The 23,763-nt window shown below is 40.4% G+C and overlaps 1 protein-coding gene across 1 annotated transcript; it reads left to right on the forward strand.

The window, feature by feature from the left end:
• The first annotated feature begins 9,227 nt into the window (after positions 1 to 9,227).
• arfrp1 (ADP-ribosylation factor related protein 1) lies at positions 9,228 to 21,766 on the forward strand. Its single transcript, XM_060919379.1, has 7 exons — positions 9,228 to 9,515; positions 9,680 to 9,767; positions 13,549 to 13,631; positions 15,803 to 15,884; positions 17,812 to 17,882; positions 20,847 to 20,947; positions 21,180 to 21,766. Exons 1-7 carry the CDS (start codon positions 9,423 to 9,425, stop codon positions 21,265 to 21,267), a joined length of 606 nt encoding a protein of 201 aa, XP_060775362.1. The 5' UTR covers positions 9,228 to 9,422; the 3' UTR covers positions 21,268 to 21,766.
• The last annotated feature ends 1,997 nt before the right edge of the window (positions 21,767 to 23,763 follow it).

The following is a 23,763-nucleotide window of genomic DNA, read 5'->3' on the forward strand; positions in this document are numbered from 1 at the left end:
GGGCTCTCTCTGGTAATCTCACATAGACTTGGCCAAGCTGGTTGTTGCAGAAGTCCCCCACGAAGGGCAGCTCCCAAAGCCAAAGCATCCTTGAAGTCGGGTCTTTTCTAATGTTTAAATTGTATGAGCATCACACAACCTACCATGACACTAGCACTTTCTCTCTCTGTGTTGGTGTGTGTGTGTGCACGTGCTGAAAAAGACTGGATCATCTGACACAACAACAGACAAATCTATTAAATTATCTCATCTCATTATCTGTAGTCGCTTTATCCTGTTCTACAGGGTCGCAGGCAAGCTGGAGCCTATCCCAGCTGACTATGGGCGAGAGGCGGGGTACACCCTGGAGAAGTCACCAGGTCATCACAGGGCTGACACATAGACACAGACAACCATTCACACTCACATTCACACCTACGGTCAATTTAGAGTCACCAGTTAACCTAACCTGCATGTCTTTGGACTGTGGGGGAAACCGGAGCACCCAGAGGAAACCCACGCGGACACGGGGAGAACATGCAAACTCCGCACAGAAAGGCCCTCGCTGGCCACAGGGCTCAAACCCGGACCTTCTTGCTGTGAGGCGACAGCGCTAACCACTACACCACCGTGCCGCCCCTATTAAATTATAAGAGGCATAATCATTGTTTCACTCCCTAATACAGATAATTTATATGAGTAAATTGGAAAGCTTTTAAGTTGTAAATTTGGACTTTCTCACCCTTGTGACAAAGACGAGGCTTATGTATACAGCGTTCTCCAACAACAAACATGATTTCCATAAATGTCTGTCCTGTTCCCCACTATAACTATGTACGGCTAAGTTTAATAATATAACATATAGGTCCTACTCTGAGGAACTGAGAGGTTATAACCCATGTAAAAATGTAATCATGTAATTAATAACAATTACCTGCCTAGTCAGTTACCATGCAACAAACTTACCTTGGTTGTTATGGCTATAACAAATCACTTATACCTGATTTTTCTAGAATGCTATAATATAGCTAGGTTAGTGTTTATAAGCAAATAGTTTGCATACTGGCCCTGTGATGACCTGGCGACTTGTCCAGGGTGTACCTCGCCTCTCAGCCATAGTCAGCTGGGATAGGCTCCAGCTTGCCTGTGACCCTGTAGAACAGGATAAGCAGCTACAGATAATGGATGGATGGATAGTTTTCATACTTTAGTGCCCTTCTTTGACACCTTATTTACATCATCAGATGTACACTTTGTTTTTCACTTTAGTGCATTTGAACACACAGGATATTCAAAAAAATAATGAGTAGAGTGGGTACACAAAGATCAGAAAAGGGAAATACTGACTGTCTGAATATTCAGTATAGAGAATGAGTTTAATTAATTCAATATGTCAGAAGAAAGTCTTTTCTGAATGTGGTTTTATACAAGGTCATGACTATTTGGATATAGAGCCAGTGCAGAAAGACATTTGTCAAGACGAATGTGCTGTGTGATGTTTATGGATGCAAACAACCTGACACAGCTAGCCTTGCGGAACTCTTCAAACTACAATTACTGAAATTTGTACTTGTTCTGTCTTCATTTAGCCACTAACAGCTGTCTTACTCGCTGTTGTTAAAGATCATGGCAGAAAATGAGCAGCTTCAAATGAGCATTCAATACAGCAGATAAGTCATGATGTGTATAGAGTAGAACAGACAGTAATGGGCATGTTGGTGACTTTTGTTTCAGTCATGAATTAAATTAATTGCTTTCTTGATGTTTATCCAACAAAACGCCTGTTGTGCTGTTTCAGTGTTCCAGGCTGTTCTCTACAGAACCGTAGAGAGTAACAGGATTCATACCACCTTTCCTCCATGCACTAGCAATATGGTGGTTCAACTACATGGTTACACACATTTATCATTGACATTCCAATATATAGTGATCATAAATTCGTCTCCAAGTTTTCCCTTTATCTGGGGAAACAGCTTTGAAATTAGTATGAAAACCAGATGCTGATATCGCAAGCACTATACTCTTCATTCATCGAGTTACCAAGCTAAATGGTCAAAAGTTAGTAAAAAAAGATAAAACACATACTTTGTATTTGACTTTCAACTTTTGGCATTGTGAAGGTATAATATTACATTCATTCTCCTGTATTTACACGAGTTGTATTAAAACGTGTTACTGCATGGTCACTAAGCTAAACTGAAGTGACATAATAGGAGTTCACTGCCTGCTGTCAGTCAGCTGTGAACTAGCATTAACAACAATTTCATGACCATAACATTTTATCAAGATAACATTTTTTGCGATGGTTATCCAAATAATGATATAATCAAAAATATATCAATAAATGAGAAAGCTGCAGGCGGCACGGTGGTGTAGTGGTTAGCGCTGTCGCCTCACAGCAAGAAGGTCCGGGTTCGAGCCCCGTGGCCGGTGAGGGCCTTTCTGTGCGGAGTTTGCATGTTCTCCCCGTGTCCGCGTGGGTTTCCTCCGGGTGCTCCGGTTTCCCCCACAGTCCAAAGACATGCAGGTTAGGTTAACTGGTGACTCTAAATTGACCGTAGGTGTGAATGAGTGTGAATGGTTGTCTGTGTCTATGTGTCAGCCCTGTGATGACCTGGCGACTTGTCCAGGGTGTACCCCGCCTTTCGCCCGTAGTCAGCTGGGATAGGCTCCAGCTTGCCTGCGACCCTGTAGAAGGATAAAGCAGCTAGAGATAATGAGAATGAGATGAGAAAGCTGCATTCATGAACCACAGTCCTCAGGGTTTATTCCCCATATTGGGGGGGAAAAAAAGAATACTGAACAGTCAACTAGGTAAGTTTACAAAACCTAGGGGTTAAACGTCTGTGAGCTTTTTACTAAAATATGTAGAATAAAGTGCATTTTATATATACAGTGGTGCTTGAAAGTTTGTGAACCCTTTAGAATTTTCTATATTTCTGCATAAATATGACCTAAAACAACATCAGATTTTCACACAAGTCCTAAAAGTAAATAAAGAGAACCCAGTTAAACAAATGAGACAAAAATATTATACTTGGTCATTTATTTATTGAGGAAAATGATCCAATATTACATATCTGTGAGTGGCAAAAGTATGTGAACCTTAAGGATTAACAGTTAATTTGAAGGTGAAATTAGAGTCAGGTGTTTCCAATCAATGGGATGACAATTAGATGTGAGTGGACACCCTGTTTTATTTAAAGAACAGGGATCTATCAAAGTCTGATCTTCACAACACATGTTTGTGGAAGTGTATCATGGCACAAACAAAGGAGATTTCTGAGGACCTCAGAAAAAGCGTTGATGATGCTCATCAGGCTGGAAAAGGTTACAAAACCATCTCTAAAGAGTTTGGACTCCACCAATCCACAGTCAGACAGATTGTGTACAAATGGAGGAAATTCAAGACCAATATTACCCTCCCCAGGAGTGGTCGACCAACAAAGATCACTCCAAGAGCAAGGCATGTAATAGTCAGCGAGGTCACAAAGGACCCCAGGGTAACTTCTAAGCAACTGAAGGCCTCTCTCACATTGGCTAATGTTAATGTTCATGAGTCCACCATCAGGAAAACACTGAACAACAATGGTGTGCATGGCAGGGTTTCAAGGAGAAAGCCACTGCTCTCCAAAAAGAGCATTGCTGCTCGTCTGCAGTTTGCTAAAGATCACGTGGAAAAGCCAGAAGGCTATTGGAAAAATATTTTGTGGAAGGATGAGACCAAAATAGAACTTTTTGGTTTAAATGAGAAGCGTTATGTTTGGAGAAAAGAAAACACTGCATTCCAGCATAAGAACCTTATCCTTTCTGTGAAACATGGTGGTGGTAGTATCATGGTTTGGGCCTGTTTTGCTGCATCTGGGCCAGGATGGCTTGCCATCATTGATGGAACAATGAATTCTGAATTATACCAGCGAATTCTAAAGGAAAATGTCAGGACATCTGTCCATGAACTGAATCTCAAGAGAAGGTGGGTCATGCAGCAAGACAACGACCTTAAGCACACAAGTCGTTCTACCAAAGAATGGTTAAAGAAGAAGAAAGTTAATGTTTTGGAATGGCCAAGTCAAAGTCCTGACCTTAATCCAATCAAAATGTTGTGGAAGGACCTGAAGCGAGCAGTTCATGTGAGGAAACCCACCAACATCCCAGAGTTGAAGCTGTTCTGTATGGAAGAATGGGCTAAAATTCCTCCAAGCCGGTGTGCAGGACTGATCAACAGTTACTGGAAATGTTTAGTTGCAGTTATTGCTGCACAAGGGGATCACACCAGATACTGAAAGCAAAGGTTCACATACTTTTGCCACTCACAGATATGTAATTTTGGATCATTTTCCTCAATAAATAAATGACCAAATCTAATATTTTTGTCTCATTTCTTTAACTGGGTTCTCTTCATCTACTTTTAGGACTTGTGTGAAAATCTGATGTTGTTTTAGGTCATATTTATGCAGAAATATAGAAAATGTTAAAGGGTTCGCAAACTTTCAGGCACCACTGTATATATGTGTACACACAGTCTCCAACTATGTTTGTTGGATGTGCAGTATATTTCATTTTGTTAAATTTGCTTGGGTTTTTTTAAATAGAAGGTGATAGTCTTATAGAAGTTAATTGTCATGATCTTGTCCTGTCTGGTGTGTGGGGGATACTACATACCTAAAAACATTTGATTGTAATTTACTATCTAAGCACTTGGAAAAGTTTACAATCAAAATTCTTTAAATTGGTAGTTGTAAAAGTAAAAGAAAATCTTCATAAAACCTAATCTAAAATTTGAAAAAAAAAAAAAAGAATTAATTTATTTTGCATGTGATCCAATTAGTAAGCATTTAATATTAAAAAAATTGCACAAGTATTTCATTGTGTGCCTGATAATGGGTTAATACACTGTCATAAAATAAAGTATATTATTGTACCTTTAGCAGTACAATGGCTTGCCACTGGTGCAGTACCCTCTAAGGTATTTATTTGTACCCTTTATATACTGCTTAGGAACATGTACCTTTTTGGCCCTAAAAAGGTACACACAGTTACCTTGAGCCCTAAGCGGTACACATTAGTGCAGATTGTACCTTGGGGAACAGAAATGGACTCCTACTGTACCCCTATTTCTGACAGTGTAATGTGACTGAAGAATGCCAATTTTTATTTCTCTCCTTTTCTCCCTAATTTGTTCTTGCCAATTCCCACCTACTAGCTAACTCCCCCCATCACAAGACTACTGATACACAAGCCAACCACCACCTCTTCTGAAATGCTGCTCATACTGCATCACAATACGCTTGGAGGAAAGCACTATCTTCCCTGTTCTGCATACGTCACTGTATTTGACCGGGGACAGACAGTAATCTCATCCCTCCCACCCTGAGAGCATGGCCAATTTTGCTTACTTGACTCCCAGCCACAGATGGCTGTGGTGGTATCAGGAGTTGAAATCGTGATCTTCTGATTATAGGGTGAACGCTTTTCTGTTGTTCTACTTCGGAGCTGTAGAATGCCCAATTTGTATGTGATTGTATTCTCCAGATGATCTACATGAGGGGTTCCTGAGGGAAGACTCAACACATCTCTTAGGCTCTAACTGAAACACTTCACAAGCTATATGCAGTATTAAAAGCATTGAATATTAGCTTTCTAGGCAGCTGGAAAGACTGTGTCTCATACAGGAAAGGCTGAGGCTCAGCAAATGTCTGATCAATAGTAAATGAATATGGTTAATGAAAAATATCATTGGGGCAGCACGGTGGTGTAGTGGTTAGCACTGCCGCCTCACAGCAAGAAGGTCCTGGGTTTGAGCCCAGTGGCCGGCGAGGGTCTTTCTGTGTGGAGTTTGCATGTTCTCCCCGTGTCCGTGCAGGTTTCCTCCGGGTGCTCTGGTTTCCCCCACAGTCCAAAGACATGCAGGTTAGGTTAATTGGTGGCTCTAAATTGACTGTAGGTGTGAATGTGAGTGTGAATGGTTGTTTGTCTCTATATGTTAGCCCTTCGATGACCTGGCGACTTGTCCAGGGTGTACCCTGCCTCTCACCCATAGTCAGCTGGGATAGGCTCCAGCTTGCCTGTGACCCTGCACAGGATAAGTGGTTATGGATAATGGATGGATGAATGGAATTTACAGGGCCATAGTCAAGATCACCCAGCACAGGACACTTTAAAACCTTGTTGGGAAAAGGAGTGGAGGGAAACAAAAAGCTTTGGATGGACAATGACACAGAAATCAAAGTCGCCCAATTAAACATTAGTCCAACAGTCCCACTACCAGCAATACAACCTTGGATTCTTCCTGACCCTACAGTAGATTTACATTATTAAAAAAGAAGAACAAGGATAGGGAGTTTGTTTTTAATTCATATACCAGGCAGGTATATACTGATGTTTACCACAGTTATGTCCAGATCTACACAGATGCATCAAAGAGTTTAGTTTATAAAAATAGGAGTAGCATTTATTGTTCCAGAGTTTTATCTCAAAGTAGGGAAAGGGATCAGTGAGGGGAACTATCAATTTACACAAGAGAAATGCTTGCAGTACTGTTAGCAGTGCAGTGGATAGGGGATACAAGACAAGAGAAAGGAATAATTTGTTCAGAATGAAGCTCATCACTAGCCAGTTTACAGCACAGTCATTCAGACAGCAGACCAGACATTTTGATAGAAATACAACAAGTGTTATGTAGAATTTAAATGATGGGGCTTACAGTATTTATTTATTTATTTATTTATTTATTTGTTTGTTTGGTACCAGAACATATTGGTATCAAAGGAAATGAAATGTCATATGAAGCTGCAAGGAAAGCCACAAAAATAATGACATTAATTTAGTCTTGAGCTTCAGCAAGACAGAAGTCAAGAGCATTATTAAGCAGAGATGAAAGAAAAGGTGGCAAAAACAATGGGAGGAAGAGAGGAAAGGTTGATGGTGCTACAGAATTCAAATGAAAGTGGGAGGAATAAGGTGTGAAGGAAGGAACAGGATAGACTCAGATTTGGACAGACTGGATTAAATGATACACTTTTAAAAATAGGCAGAATACAGGTGGACGTGACTCCTGTGGGCAAGAAGAAACAGTAAATAATATTATGACTTTATTTTCAGAAGGTTAATAACCAGTTTAGCACATGCTAATCTCACACTGGGCCTTCAAATCTATCCAGGCTTGGGACTGGCACGAAGTATGCACTGTCTTGTACAAACCCAGGGGCTGGGTAATTTACTTAATCTGCATGCCTTTGAACTGTGGAAGAAAGTGGAGCACCTGGAGGAAACCGACGCAGACACGGGGAGAACATACGAACTTCACACAGAAAGGCCCCCGTTGGCCGTGAGGTTCAGACCCGGAACCTTCTTCCTGTGAGGTGACAGTGCTACACCATGCCACCATGTTATGCTATACTGTCAGAAATATGAGGCAGGAAGAAGACATCTGATGCAATCCCTCAAAAAGATAAAAGTACACTTTGATTTAATAGATATTCTAGAGGGCGGCACGGTGGTGTAGTGGTTAGCGCTGTCGCCTCACAGCAAGAAGGTCCTGGGTTTGAGCCCCGGGGCCGGCGAGGGCCTTTCTGTGTGGAGTTTGCATGTTCTCCCCGTGTCCGCGTGGGTTTCCTCCGGGTGCTCCGGTTTCCCCCACAGTCCAAAGACATGCAGGTTAGGTTAACTGGTGACTCTAAATTGACCGTAGGTGTGAATGTGAGTGTGAATGGTTGTCTGTGTGTCAGCCCTGCGATGACCTGGTGACTTGTCCAGGGTGTACCCCGCCTTTCGCCCATAGTCAGCTGGGATAGGCTCCAGCTTGCCTGCGACCCTGTAGAAGGATAAAGCAACTAGAGATAATGAGATGAGATGAGATATTCTAGATATTTGTTATCTTAGAGTAACTAATCTGATTGAAAGGATATGAGTTTTGTTTTGTTTATTTTTTATCCACCCATCCATTATCCATAACCACTTATCCTGTGCAGGGTCACAGGCAAGCTGGAGCCTATCCCAGCTGACTATGGGCAAGAGGCAGGGTACACCCTGGACAAGTCACCAGGTCATCACAGGGCTGACACATAGACACAGACAACCATTCACACTCACATTCACACCTACGGTCAATTTAGAACCACCAATTAGCCTAACCTGCATGTCTTTGGACTGTGGGGGAAACTGGAGCACCCAGAGAAAACCCACGCAGACACAGGGAGAACATGCAAACTTCACACAGAAAGGACCCCGCTGGGCTTGAACCCAGAACCTTCTTGCTGTGTGTGCTAACCACTACACCACCACGCCGCCCACTCGCACATTCATCCATCCATCCATTATCTGTAGCCGCTTTATCCTGTTCTACAGGGTCGCAGGCAAGCTGGAGCCTATCCCAGCTGACTACGGGCGAAAGGCGGGGTACACCCTGGACAAGTCGCCAGGTCATCACAGGGCTGACACATAGACACAGACAACCATTCACACTCACATTCACACCTACGCTCAATTTAGAGTCACCAGTTAACCTAACCTGCATGTCTTTGGACTGTGGGGGAAACCGGAGCACCCAGAGGAAACCCACGCGGACACGGGGAGAACATGCAAACTCCATACAGAAAGGCCCCTGTCGGCCACTGGGCTTGAACCCAGAACCTTCTTGCTGTGAGATGACAGTTTGTTTGTTTGTTTGTTTGTTATTAGAAACTAGCAGGTTACTCGGCGTTGCCTGGGTTTGGCAAAATTCTGGGTTGCCCCCAGACTTCCATGTCAAATTTGGTGAAGATCCATCGAGAAATGGTGATGTTAACCCAAGACAAACAAAAATCCAAACATCCACCACCCAGGGGCCCACCGGGGAACCTTTGCAGCCCAAATATGGACTTTCTGAGTTCTGCCAAATTGTGGCTATCTCCTGTACCTACGTGCCAAGTTTAATGACGATCTGTCGAGAGTTTGGTTTGATAAATGTAGCGTGAAAGGCATTGAGGGTGGGTGGATGTTGTGCCCCCCAGGGAGCCTGGGGCCCGTACATGAATTTTGTTTATATCTGCAAAATTCCAGGTCATCCCCGGACCTACTTGCCAGATTTGGTGAAAACAAACAAACAAATAGACTTTGCCTCTTATTATATAGATAATAGACATTCTGATCCATACTCCATACCAGTTGGTGGCGATAAAACACCAAGTCACTGTTTGCTAACCGACAATAAATCGCAAGCAGCAGAAGAAGAAGAAACAGAGACTACACTTTCCACAATGGTCTGCACTAAACGTCATACCGGAAGTGTTTAGCCATTGTAGAGAGGAAGTAGTTTGATACACATTTCAGGTTTTATTTCTGCAACTTTATTTATGTTTCGACGGTTATTGTTGAGGAGTTGTCATGGTAGTTAATTTACCACAGATTAGTTTTGGTTCTGTAATGTGAGTCTGGACAGAACCGTCGGTTTGATACACTTCAGGATGTACACCTTGCTGTCAGGTCTTTACAAATACATGTTTCAAAAAGACGAATATTGCGTTTTGATTCTTGGACTCGATAATGCAGGCAAAACGGTACGTTTCTTATCTTGCTTTATTTTCTGTACATGTTTATCTCCTGACTAGTCGGAACCGAGACAGACTGGGCTCTTTATTTAACCTGTAAAAAGCGCGCAGATGAATCTACAGGTTCGGGATTTCACTCTGGAATGTTTACTTGTCTGTGGTTCATTCCGTAGACCTTTCTGGAGCAAACAAAAACGAAATTTAGCAAGAACTACAAAGGAATGAGTCTTTCCAAAATCACCACCACGGTCGGTCTGAATAGTAAGTGGATTTAAAGTCTTTGTAGTGTTTAGGTGTATAAACTGCACATGGCATACACACACACACGTGTGTGTGTGTGTGTGTATATATATATATGTGTGTGTGTGTGTGTGTGTGTGTGTGTGTGTATATATGTTTGTGTGTGTAATAAATAAAAAATATAATATAATTTATTTATTACACATACACACAAATATTTTATACAGTGGTGCTTGAAAGTTTGTGAACCCTTTAGAATTTTCTATATTTCTGCATAAATATGACCTAAAACATCATCAGATTTTCACACAAGTCCTAAAAGTAGATAAAGAGAACCCAGTTAAACAAATGAGACAAAAATATTATACTTGGTCATTTATTTATTGAGGAAAATGATCCAATATTACATATCTGTGAGTGGCAAAAGTATGTGAACCTCTAGGATTAGCAGTTAATTTGAAGGTGAAATTAGAGTGAGGTGTTTTCAATCAATGGGATGACAATCAGGTGTAAGTGGGCACCCTGTTTTATTTAAAGAACAGGGATCTATCAAAGTCTGATCTTCACAACACATGTTTTTGGAAATATATCATACCACGAACAAAGGAGATTTCTGAGGACCTCAGAAAAAGCGTTGTTGATGCCCATCAGGCTGGAAAAGGTTACAAAGCCATCTGTAAAGAGTTTGGACTCCACCAATCCACAGTCAGACAGATTGTGTACAAACGGAGGAAATTCAAGACCATTGTTACCCTCCCCAGGAGTGGTCGACCAACAAAGATCACTCCAAGAGCAAGGCGTGTAATAGTCGGCGAGGTCACAAAGGACCCCGGGGTAACTTCTAAGAAACTGAAGGCCTCTCTCACATTGGCTAATGTCAATGTTCATGAGTCCACCATCAGGAGAACACTGAACAACAATGGTGTGCATGGCAGGGTTGCAAGGAGAAAGCCACTGCTCTCCAAAAAGAACATTGCTACTCATCTGCAGTTTGCTAAAGATCACGTGGACAAGCCAGAAGGCTACTGGAAAAATGTTTTGTGGCTGGATGAGACAAAAATAGAACTTTTTGGTTTAAATGAGAAGCGTTATGTTTGGAGAAAGGAAAACAGTGCATTCCAGCATAAGAACCTTATCCCATCTGTGAAACATGGTGGTGGTAGTATCATGGTTTGGGCCTGTTTTGCTGCATCTGGGCCAGGACGGCTTCCCATCATTGATGGAACAATGATTTTTGAATCATCCCAGTAAATTCTAAAGGAAAATCTCAGGACATCTGTCCATGAACTGAATCTCAAGAGAAGGTGGGTCATGCAGCAAGACAACGGCCCTAAGCACACAAGTTGTTCTACCAAAGAATGGTTAAAGAAGAATAAAGTGAATGTTTTGGAATGGCCAAGTCAAAGTCCTGATCTTAATCCAATCGAAATGTTGTGGAAGGACCTGAAGCGAGCAGTTCATGTGAAGAAACCCACCAACATCCCAGAGTTGAAGCTGTTCTGTATGGAGGAATGGGCTAAAATTCCTCTAAGCCGGTGTGCAGGACTGATCAACAGTTACCGCAAACGTTTAGTTGCAGTTATTGCTGCACAAGGGGGTCACACCAGATACTGAAAGCAAAGGTTCACATACTTTTGCCACTCACAGATATGTAATATTGGATCATTTTCCTCAATAAATAAATGACCAAGTATAATATGTTTGTTTCATTTGTTTAACTGGGTTCTCTTTATCTACTTTTAGGACTTGTGTGAAAATCTGATGATGTTTTAGGTCATATTTATGCAGAAATATAGAACATTCTAAAGGGTTCACAAACTTTCAAGCACCACTGTATATCTCAGCAAGAAGGTCCGGGTTCGAGCCCCGTGGCCGGCGAGGGCCTTTCTGTGGGGAGTTTACATGTTCTCCCCGTGTCCGCGTGGGTTTCCTCCGGGTGCTCCGGTTTCCCCCACAGTCCAAAGACATGCAGGTTAGGTTAACTGGTGACTCTAAATTGACCGTAGGTGTGAATGTGAGTGTGAATGGTTGTCTGTGTCTATGTGTCAGCCCTGTGATGACCTGGCGACTTGTCCAGGGTGTACCCCGCCTTTCGCCCGTAGTCAGCTGGGATAGGCTCCAGCTTGCCTGCGACCCTGTGGAACAGGATAAAGCGGCTAGAGATAATGAGATGAATTTATATATACATGCATACATACATACATGGGTCTGTCTCAGAAACTGGGTACTGTGGGGGTCCCCCACTAAATATTCTCAGTCAATAAACTATATGGTTTTGAATGGTGATGTTGGTTTTAATTTGAAATAAAATGATGAAAGAAATAATACAGATAAAACTGAATCTTTGATGTGAATACTCTATTCAGAATTTGGCAAAAATTCTGCAAATTTGTGGAAAAATGGCGGCTTGATCTGGGACAAGATAAATGGTTGACTACATCGCATTCCCTTAAGAAGGTTGTAGTCCACTGAAAAGTCTACAGTTATCACTAATTGTATTTTAAGTTGTAACTTTATACACCTAAGGATTGGTGTGCTTACAGAATAATCATAACCGTAATAAAACATCATGCAAAATATTTGATCACCGTTGTAACTCCGTTTTCCGCATACCCAATACGATCGTGTGTTTTGATCTAAACGGAAAGCCTCAGGGTCAAGGTCACTACCTCACCAAAAGTAGTAACTTAAAATCACTACGCCATATAAAAATTTAGTTATAAATCTGCGATTTTGTTTTTTAAAATGAAAGCTGAAAGTTAGGTATAGAATATGTTTCTTACAGAATACGTTACGATGGTAGCTGGTCTTGTATGAATTTCTGAGCTATAAAATGAGTTGTGGTCTATTTTTTACCGTAGCATGTTATTTGCGTGCGGGGAAGGGGACACATTAACAATTTGCATGTGTAGAATGGAATTTTCCAATCCAACAGTTAGAAGTCGATCGTGCTTCCATTTGCGGTTTCTCTGTTACGCGGGTGATCTGTTCGGACGTTATCACTGAAAAGGTGAGTTTTGACAGTTTTATTTTGTTTTAGTCTTGCAGTATAAGGCAATAGAATGTTTTTCTTTTTCATCTTACTTTCATATTTCGTAGTGTTTGCGTATTTTTGGCCAATATTTTGCAACCATGGTCAATTTAGATCAAACTTTTGATAGAATCTACGGCCAGTCGTTTTGCCTTGCCTCGTGCTCCGTCCGGTGCGGTAGTGATGTCCTGTTGCTCGCGCTGCAGCAGAGACCCGCGCGACCTTCAGCCGGTACAGTCGCTGTTCTTTTACCAGTGCCGTTATTCTCATCTTTCCAGTGTGTTCTTGATTTTTCCATTGTGTCCTATTTCGCCATATCAAATACATTTTGGGTGTCATTCATATTTAAGTGAATAATCAATTCAGTCATCATAATTTGGCATTTTTAACCCAAGCAATCAAAAAGAGGAAATTTATTCAATATTTTCACTCCTCTGTGAAGGAGGGGCTTTAATTCTTTATGATGTAGTTATTTTATATGTGAATCAATCTTACAAAAGCGTTTGAATTGTAATCAAAAAAAATTTCTACAGTGGAGGCCAGATAAAGCAAGATACTATCTTTTCTTATTAAACATGACAAAAGAAACATTGAGTGTTAGGTAAAAAAAACACACAAAAAATAGTAAAATTAGAAAATTTATTTTTTGACCACGATGTCCCAAATGAGAGACCAGTTTCTGAGACGGACCCATATGTGTGTGTGTGTGTGTGTGTGTGTATGTGATACATATAAAAAAAAATTTTACTTATTCATGCCTTTCCTGTACAGTTGGCACTATAGATGTAGGCAAAGCACGTCTGATGTTTTGGGATCTTGGAGGACAAGAAGAGTTACAGTCACTATGGGACAAAGTAAGTGCTCTTTTTTTTTTTTTTCCCCCTGATGGAGTGATTTCACACTGGTACAAGATTGATAAAAGGCAATGTTTCTGTACCTGCCTGCTGAAAAATCCAAGTTTGTCTGACAAGCTTAGAACTGCCACAACACAGGCTGAGCTGGTCAACCTGGAAGACCATCTTTGCCAGCTGCTAACTGCTGATAATAAAGATCAGGTTCTGATTTACCCCTACTAGATCGGCGGCTACAATTATCGACACCTTAATGATGTTTTGGCCATTGAAACAGTAGAAAAGACTTTCAATGTGTAAATTGTGCATGAATGATTACTCAAACTTCCACTGGAAAAAATTAGTCGATTCCTGATTACTTAGTGTATCAGGTCACGTGACACTTCCGCAAGTATTGACACCTTGGTCCACAGTTATCGATACTGTTCCACAATTATCGACAACCAGGTGATTTTTATTTATTTAAAAAAAAAAATTGGTGTGTGGTATTAAGTTAGCAAAACAGTTTTTATTTAAAATGTGTTTTACATAGACTTGTATTTAATACAACATATTTTCTATATAAATATATCAGTGTCGGTGCTTATGTAAATGAGGAAGTAATTGTTTGTAAACAAATGAACTGATAATGTTTAACCTGTCAAAGTCTTTTTGTTCCACTTTCTACCGACTTTCTAAGTATTTTCGTAAATCACATTTTGTTAATCATTCATTGTTTGTATTAATTTCCAGTTTTGTAGTTTACCAATAAATGTCAACAGACAATCGACACTGTAACCGCATGAAAATCCAGGTCAAAGGTCGCATGTCATTCCTCCAACCAAAATATAAAATGTCTACTGATATTGTAATGTGTGGTAGATATTTACAGCAAACTGCAAAAAAATTCTGAATGGAATAGAAAAATCTGAATATTTCAAGCATGTAATTTTTTTTATATGCTAGGAATTTAATTCTGGTCTAATTCTATTTTTTGCAATAGGATTCCAGATACTCTATAAACATTCTATTCTGTTATCAATCAGAAAAAAATTATACATCACAGCTTTTTTTTTTTTTTAAAATACTTCATCTACTTCAATGTTACACAAAGATCGATCCATAACAGTTGTAAATGTCACTTAATTCCACAGGGTGTCGATAATGGTGGACACCGGTGAAAGTGATCACTATTATCGACACCTCACGTGATTCTCAAACGCGTGTTTAGCTACAAAATGGCGACTGTCAAATGAAAGAGTAAGAAACAAAGTAGGTTGCGACAAGGAGATCATGAAATATCGGTGAATTTGATCAGTAAAACCATGTTCATGATCTTTCCACCATGCTTACCTGCGATGATAACGTCCGGGTTTTCCTCAAATTGCTGATCGCGCTAAAAAAATTCCATCTCTGGTAATGAGCTGTGTCTTCAGATGACAAGATCAAAGGGCGAGGGGGGTCTTCCGGTTGATTAATTAACCAATAATAACTGTTGTAACTGAAACTCACCTTTGTAAAATTGTTGTTTATTGGTAACTCTGAAAAGGTGTCGATAATTATGGACTGTTGATAATTGTAGCTGCTGCTCTGATCTTTCATTCATTTTCAGTAACTGTTTGTTTTCCCTGGCCAATGTAGCGGTGGATCTGGAACCTGTTCTGGGAAAACTGGGCATGAGGCATGAATTGACCCCTGACTGAGATGCTAGTCCATCCCAGCCATATGTTCACAGATGCACACACGTTCGCACACCCATTCACTATTAGGGCAAATATAAAGGCATCAACTGTCTTCTGGTGTGTTTTAAGGGGTGGGCTGAAAACTTTGAGGAAATCGACACGGGGAGGACATGCACAGAAACTCTACACGGACAGTAACCCGAGCTTAGGATCAAATCAGTGGTAGTGGAACTGTGCCATCAAGCTGCTCCTCTCTGTAGACAAGTTATTTAGAAAATTACACAACAGTAAGGCAATTTGAAAAGCAAACAGTTATTTGGTCAGTTTCACTTCTCTTAACTTATCACCTGGCAAAGCCAGTCTACCATTTTGACCTGCTTGGCATGCGTTTTGGCAGCCGCTACCTGGCCAGATCATGCTGGATTTGACTTTCGCTATAACATAATAAAAGTAGACACAATTTATTCCTTGACCCACCATTTGCTTTCTGTTTTATGTCCTATTCTGCCCCAGTACTATGCAGAATCTCATGGAATTATCTATGTAATTGACTCCACTGATGAAGAACGTTTGACTGAGTCAAAAAATGCCTTTGGTGAGTATGGAGTGTTTTACTTGAGGTGCTTTCGTCAAAGCTTGGCCATTCAGCTGCTTGATAGCCAAGTCATAACACTCTAAACATGTGAAATTCATTTCGTACTGATTTGAGCTATAAATGGGGTCAAGAATGTCTTCAGTTTTTTTTATTTTTTATTTTATTTCTTTAAAAGCTGACATCCAATACAGGTGTTGGATAATTTCACAAATTTGCTTAAGCGAATGTTGTTTATTGCCAAACTAAATTACCTTTCATATCTGATTCCCTCATGTCCAGCATGTAAAATAAATTTGTGGGCATGGTATGAATGTTTATTAGGCCAAAAAAAAAAAAGTGTGTTTCCGGTTACCCGACCGACCCTAATCCGTACCGCCCAACCCTAAACTTTTTTTTTTGTTTTTTTTCCCAGTCGCGACTTTTACATATAACCCAACCGCGTGAACCGGAAGTTTTTGTCACTCACTGGGAAAATCAGGGCTTTCCACAAGCGCCGGCTGCCGGCCATACAGCCGACTACACAATTAAGTCCAGCAGGCTACTTTAATGACTTCTTTTTGTAGCCCACAGGCTCTAAATATTAATTTTCGATTTTAATAAAATTAAATGTTTATCTAACGGACTGACAATAATGTCAAACTGAACCGCACTCATTTAAGTTGTGATTCGCGCTGTTTGTACCGATAATAACCACAAATTCCCCGCCGACTTCGTTCATCAAGGGAGAGTAACTCATCCGCGGCCCCGACATGCGGTGTGCGCGCGCGCACTCGGCGGAGGCAGTAGTGTGTCGGGGCCGGCGGAGGGAACAGAAGCAGAGATAACGCTTATTTTGTCTTTCACCTAGAGACATGATTCAAACTTTAAAACGGAGACAAAATTCTCCTGTGTGGATCTGGCATTCAACTTTTTTGCTAGGTTCTATACTGTTTGATCAGTCACAGCTCAAACACCATGAGCACATCTGGAGAAATTCCGGCTTTATAATGGGTGTCTATGGCGTTACACACCAGCGGCGCTCAGGAGTTTAGAGTGTAGGCAGCTTGAAAAAAAAAAGCTCTAACTTTCTCATTTAAACTGTTTTCTCAGCCACAATTTTCACTCTACACACACAACTTTCTCAAAAGTTGTAGTCACACATTGTGTGAATCAAGACAAGTGTCTTCCTGAGCGATAGGATTTACAGTTTTTGAATGAGAAGCCTGAAAGTGAGGAGAGGACAGCCGCGCTCTCCCATAGACTCACATTATAAACGTGGCGGCGCTTTTACTGCAAAATCAGAAAAGTCACTTGTTTTTAACTCGCTCTAGTTTCCACATTTTTTTACACTAGGGACAAAAAAAATACATTTATGTGTTCATGGGAGCCTTGTAGCACTCAATGTGAAAGAATTTTTTGAATAGCTCCTTCCGTTTGCGTGTAAATCAGCGTTGTTCGAGGAGAGGGAACTCTGAGAAAAAGCGCTCTTTGCTTGTTATATTGTGTCTTTTCCCTGCACCGTTACCAAGGTGACGAGCTGCACTCAGGGAGCAGAGAGGGGCGGGGCTGCGCTCTCTCTCTCTCTCTCTCTCTCTCTCTCTCTCTCTCTCTCATGGCGTATGGAGCTGTTATATTTACAGAAAAATTCATGTTAAAAGGTGTCTCATGCTGCATCAGATTCATCAGAAGGTGGTAACTCAGGTGACCTGCAAAGAAATTCATTATATTTTGTGAAATTATTCCTGTCTAAATATAGGTTATGGCAGCCATCTTGAAAAAAAAATTTAAAAAAAAAAAGCCTGCCTACCGACCCTAGTTTTGAAATCTACGTAACCGGAAACGCACACTTTTTTTTGGCCTTACGCACTCTATAGATAGTTTTACTTTTTTTTTCTGATCTTTTGTTTTCTGTATCAATGACAATCTCTTGCTTATGTTTCTTCACCAGAGAAGATGATTAGTAGCGAGGCTCTTGAAGGCGTTCCTCTTCTGGTACTTGCAAATAAACAAGACGTAGAGGTACACACTCGTGTATAAAATACTTTTTCTGATCACAGATTTTTGTATAAGCATCCTCCACTCAGATAGCTTTTGTTTTTAGTCACTAGGTGGGGCTCTATTTTCAAATTAAAGGCTCCTAACTTTGTTGAAAAGGTCTTTCCGTGCCATTTTGTTTACCTTTAAGCAACACCTAAGCTAAGGTGAATAAATCTAAAGTATATTTATGCCTAAGCTTTAATAAGTCACATTTTTTTAATATAAGCTCAAGCACTTAAGGATTTATTATTATTATTTATTATTAACAACCATATGTAACCTAGAAAATGATAGTGATGAACTGGAAGCCTTACATATTACACAGCTTTGTTGAATACTCAATTCTGATTGATCAGTTACAGCATTCTACAGTCTGTGATTTCTGTAACGGACCATTAGTGTGCACCACAGCATTAGTAGAAGCTTTAAAATCATTTTCAAATCAATAATGGGTCAAATTAAGTTTATTATATTTCTTTAGTAAGTGGCTGTGTAATAAGTGGGATAATGTACAGCGAGCTGGTCGTTATCACAAATCCATTCAGGGTGATTCAATATCAAGTCCTGCATCACTGTATCAGGGTATGTTTTGTGCTAATGTCCAGCTCGCTGTACATTATCCCATATAAAATGCATGGCAACAGATGGTACACTACTGTTCAAAAGTTTGGGGTCACTTTGAAATGTCCTTATTTTTGAAAGAAAAGCACTGTTCTTTTCAATGAAGATCACTTTAAACTAATCAGAAATCCACTCTATACATTGCTAATGTGGTAAATGACTATTCTAGCTGCAAATGTCTGGTTTTTGGTGCAATATCTCCATAGGTGTATAGAGGCCCATTTCCAGCAACTCTCACTCCAGTGTTCTAATGGTACAATGTGTTTGCTCATTGCCTCAGAAGGCTAATGGATGATTAGAAAACCCTTGTACAATCATGTTAGCACAGCTGAAAACAGTTGAGCTCTTTAGAGAAGCTATAAAACTGACCTTCCTTTGAGCAGATTGAGTTTCTGGAGCATCACATTTGTGGGGTCGATTAAATGCTCAAAATGGCCAGAAAAAGGTCTTGACTATATTTTCTATTCATTTTACAACTTATGGTGGTAAATAAAAGTGTGACTTTTCATGGAAAACACTAAATTGTTTGGGTGACCCCAAACTTTTGAACGGTAGTGTATATGGAGTTGGATGTAAGAAGAATGGAACCTGTTGAAATTACTGGCAAACCATATACAGAGAGCCCAAGAGCATTAGCTCAAAATTGAGTCCAACCCGGAACAAATTAGTAACAAGCTGAATTTTTCAGAATATGTTCAGAATACCCTTAGGAATAACATACTAAAAGTCCCCAGGAATCCACCTTGTGCTCTCTGAGAAATTCAAGATGGCGTCCAAAATGGCCACCGATTGGAGATTTTTCAATATCTCAGGGATAAAACATAATATAAATGCAATTAAAATGTTAAATTATATGTTCTCTCATACAAGCAATGCAAATTCACCATTGTCACACTGTTAAAATTAAAATTAACCAAGATTACAAGGTCATTAATGTGGAAATTACATGGAATTTGATGGTTGACATGATTGACAGATTAGCTTAGTAGGCTACCTACATACATGAACATAATGTAAGACAACAATTAGACGTCAATTTCCTTAATATTTAGTGCATCTTTAAGCTTTGATAAAATATTAAAGGGAAATTAAATTTGAGAACTCTATCTTCTAAAACTACAATGGCAAGCTGTTTCAGTACACTCCTTCAACATTCCGGCAACTTTCATGACAAAAAGGTCTGCCTCAATAAAAGCTCTTGCTTATAAACAATGAGTAGACTTAAACACTTCTCAGTGCCTCAGTTGTAATGCTTGGACCTTTGTTGTACCATCAATTAAGTAGGGAATTTATTCAAGCTTGTTTAAGGGTGGAAAAAAATTAATCTTTGAGTTTCTAGCGCCAGTCTTTACTACTAGCACTGCCAGTGTGTTCGGACAAAAAATGACTGAACTCAGCATGACCTTTTAACATGCCATTTTTCATTTTACACCACCAATTTACTTTAATATTAATGAAAATAAGTGCTCCAACCCCTAGTAATTGTGTTTGTTGTTTTGTGAACAGAATAGGATGATACGGAGTGAACGAGTAACCAATGGAGCCACACTCTATAATTGGTAGTGTACATTAAATAGCGCACGTATAGATTTACAATTATAAGTCTGTAATTCTTAGTCCTAAACATTAAGAACTGAAGCCATTTCAAAAACATATGAGATATCTTCATGATACCATAACGATTATTTTGTCATAAGTCATTGTTATTTCTTCTTGGATGTGAATTTATGGGCCAGGGCGTTTCAAGATTGATACTTGATTCAAGGATCGGACTGGATGAAACCTACACACATTCATAGTACTGTGCACATTCATAAATGTGAACTGGTGAAGTGCCAAAAATATGACAATCTAACCAGACATGGCAAGCGAACACATTATACACAAATATACTGTTATAATAATGTGTACATTGTTATTATATAATGTTAATACACAATGTAATTAATACACACATGTTGGAATTTACTCTCCTACCCTACAAAACATATATTCTGACCTTTTAATTGCATTAATATTTTGTTTTGGGTCTGAGATATGGGCAGATCTCCATTTGGCGGCCATTTTGGACGCCGTCTTGAATTTCTCAGAGAGTACAAGGGGGATTTCCGGGGACTTTTAGTATGTTATTCCTAAAGGTATTCTGAACATATTCTGAAATTTTCAGCTTGTTACTAATTTGTTCCGGGTATAACCCTATTACTCCTGGGCTAAGATGAGGCCTGATCTCTTTACGAGATGCTTGTGCACATCCTTATGTCCTATAATCTCGCATTAAGTTAAGCTAGAATCTATTTACTTTGTATTTTTTCCCCCCCTCCCTAGAATTGTTTGTCTGTACCTGACATTAAGACAGCGTTCAGTGACTGTGCACCCAAAATTGGGAAACGGGACTGTCTGGTCCAGCCCTGTACTGCTCTGACAGGGTAAGTATCTCTCTCGATAGATAATTTAGTTGTGGGTATAAAAATAGGACTGTCCTCCCTTCCCTTTTTCTAAAAGGGAAAGATGCATTTCTTTAAAAAAAAAAAAATAAGTGCAAGAATATCAGGCAAGGTAGTTTGCATGTCCTAAGGTTAAAAAATGTTGCAATAATAAAATTGAATCTTGTGTTATTGTAATTATTTATCTTTTATTTTGTTTCTTTTTTTTTCCCAGTCAGGGGGTAAATGAAGGAATTGAGTGGATGGTAAAGTGTGTGGTTCGGAACATTCATCGTCCACCTCGACAGAAAGACATTACATAAGCGTGTGTGTGTGTGCGTCTCCTGATCTGTGAGAAATCAGTCCAGGTGAATTTTATTGCAGTGGTTGCATTTATCCCAGCTTCTTGTCTAACACTAAAGCACCAGCTACAGAGGATGGGCATGTGCTCATGTACAAATTGGAGTGTACTTTGATGTTGTGCTGTGGTGGGGCGTGGTTTTTTGAGGCTTTTTTTGGGGGGGTGTTGTTTGTTTTTTTATGTTTTGTGTGCGCGCTGTGGTGCAGTTGTTCCTTTTGGAGCAATTCTCTCTGTTCAACAGGATGGAAGTATAGAAATGAGTTTTGTTTCTGTTTACTAATACTAAAATATTATTGAAATAATCTAGATATTCTACATTGAACATATAAAAAGGAGGAATCTTTGCCCAGCAGCTTTAGGTTTTTTTTTTTTCCCCCTTTGTTTTGAAACCCTGCCACATCAGATTTTTAACAACTTGTCTGTATATAAATTCTGTAATAAACACCATTGTTGAAAACTAATGAAGCTTCTGTGACCTTTATTTACCAAACCTGGCCAGTTTCTTTAAGAACTCTCAGGGGATTTGAACATGCAGGAAATGCATGCATTTCATTTACAATTAGTATTGACTTGCTTTCCAGGATGAAATGTAAGCCTGAAACCATTCATCTCGTGTTAATAAGTGGGTGTGTCTAATTTGATTAAAGTTCTGAGCCTTGTCCTATACAGTGGCGTGTGAGTGTTTATCCTTCTACAGTACACTGCGGCACGGGGCGTAGTGGTTAGAAGGTTCTGGGTTTGAGCCCAGCGGCCAGCTAGGGCCTTTCTGTGTGGAGTTTGCATGTTCTCCCCGTGTCTGCGTGGGTTTCCTCCGGGTGCTCCGGTTTCCCCCACAGTCCAAAGACATGCAGTTAGGTTAACATGGGGCGGCCTTGAGCAAAGTACCTGACCCCTGACTGCTCCCTGGGCGCTGTAGTGTGGCTGCCCACTGCTCTGGGTGTGTGTGCATGTGTTCACTGCTTCAGATGGGTTAAATACATACAGAGGATGAATCTCACTGTGCATGTGACAAACAAAGGTTTCTTCTTCTTCTGTGTTAATTTCCCATCAAACTTAACTTTTGCTGATTCCTTCCTTGATCATCAGCATCCCAGGGGTGTGAGTTTACATTACTTTTTCTCCCATTTTCTCTGGGTGCAGTCCGTTCCCTACTTGTGTTAGGGCTTCATAAATGCACCTCCCTATTAATGCAACATACCCAGAGGAGTCAGGGTTAGGTGCCTTGCTCAAGGGCACTTCAGCCATTCTTGCTGGTTCAGGGAATTGAACTGGCAACCTTTTGGTCCTAAATCTGCTTCTCTAACCAGTAGGCCATGGCTTCAATTCCATGACCTCCATCCAAACCTCTCTTTAAAGCTCATGACAATGACCATGTGCACAAAGTGATCTGAAGACGTGGTCTGCTCGAGTCCCAGCCCGAGTGTCCTGCATAGAGTCCTGACCTCAACCCCACTGAACACCTTTGGGATAAACTGGAATGTGAACTGCTCTCCAGGCCTCCTTATCCAACATCATGATTGTCAGAACATCACCTCCCTATTAATGCAGGTGATGTTCTGGCTCTTTCATTGATTAAACACTGACAAATGTACAGGCACTAGCTTCACCCCATCAATTAAGCCTTATGAACAATCCCTGACGGGGACATCACTGATCTTATGTAACAAAACATACAAAGTACTGAATAATGTCATGAGATATCGTGGGGTGGGTGGAGGTGCTTTTTTTTGTATTGTATTTTATTTATTTAGAACAACCTGTACTAAGCAATGACACACTTTCAAACTTTGCAGACTACATGGAAGATTAAGAAAACAAATAGCTTTAAAGTTCTGATACGGTATAGCTTTATACACAATATGTTGGTGTACATGATTCTCATTCTCAGGGAACAGGAAGAACTGCTGCATGGGTGCAAGTTTTCCGGCATGTGCCGGAAGCTTCGTTTTTTTTCGGTTCTGAAAAAGTCATTTTTCCAAATCGTATAAATCCGTTAAGATTTTTTTGGGGGGTGGCCCTCTCACTGTCTCGCTCTCATAGGGCCAATGATTTTCCGCGATCGTGGAAAACGGACGGAAATTACGGAATTTTTATAGTGAAATATTGCTCGCGTGTCAAAGTGCAACTGCCGCAGAAGGCTTCTGCGTAATTGCTGCTAACGCCCAAGCAGACATGCCTTTCTGGTCAAGACAGCTTTGTCGGTGATTGTGATTGGCTTGTGGCACACTTAGCCAGCCAATGAGCTGCTTGTTTACAGATTCGCTCCCCGCGTCGCAACCAGAATGGCGACTGCGAAAAAGAAACGAATGCTCTGGTGGCCAAGGATGCCATATGGTTGCCAGTGGCGAGTGTGGACGTTGAGCGCTCCTTTTCCATGTATAAACATATCTAAATGACAGAAGATTCAGTCTCACGGAGACCAACACTAAACAACTTATGATGCTCTATCATAATGGCG

This window comes from Neoarius graeffei, chromosome 4, assembly GCF_027579695.1.
Source record: "Neoarius graeffei isolate fNeoGra1 chromosome 4, fNeoGra1.pri, whole genome shotgun sequence".
Lineage (NCBI taxonomy): Eukaryota > Metazoa > Chordata > Actinopteri > Siluriformes > Ariidae > Neoarius > Neoarius graeffei.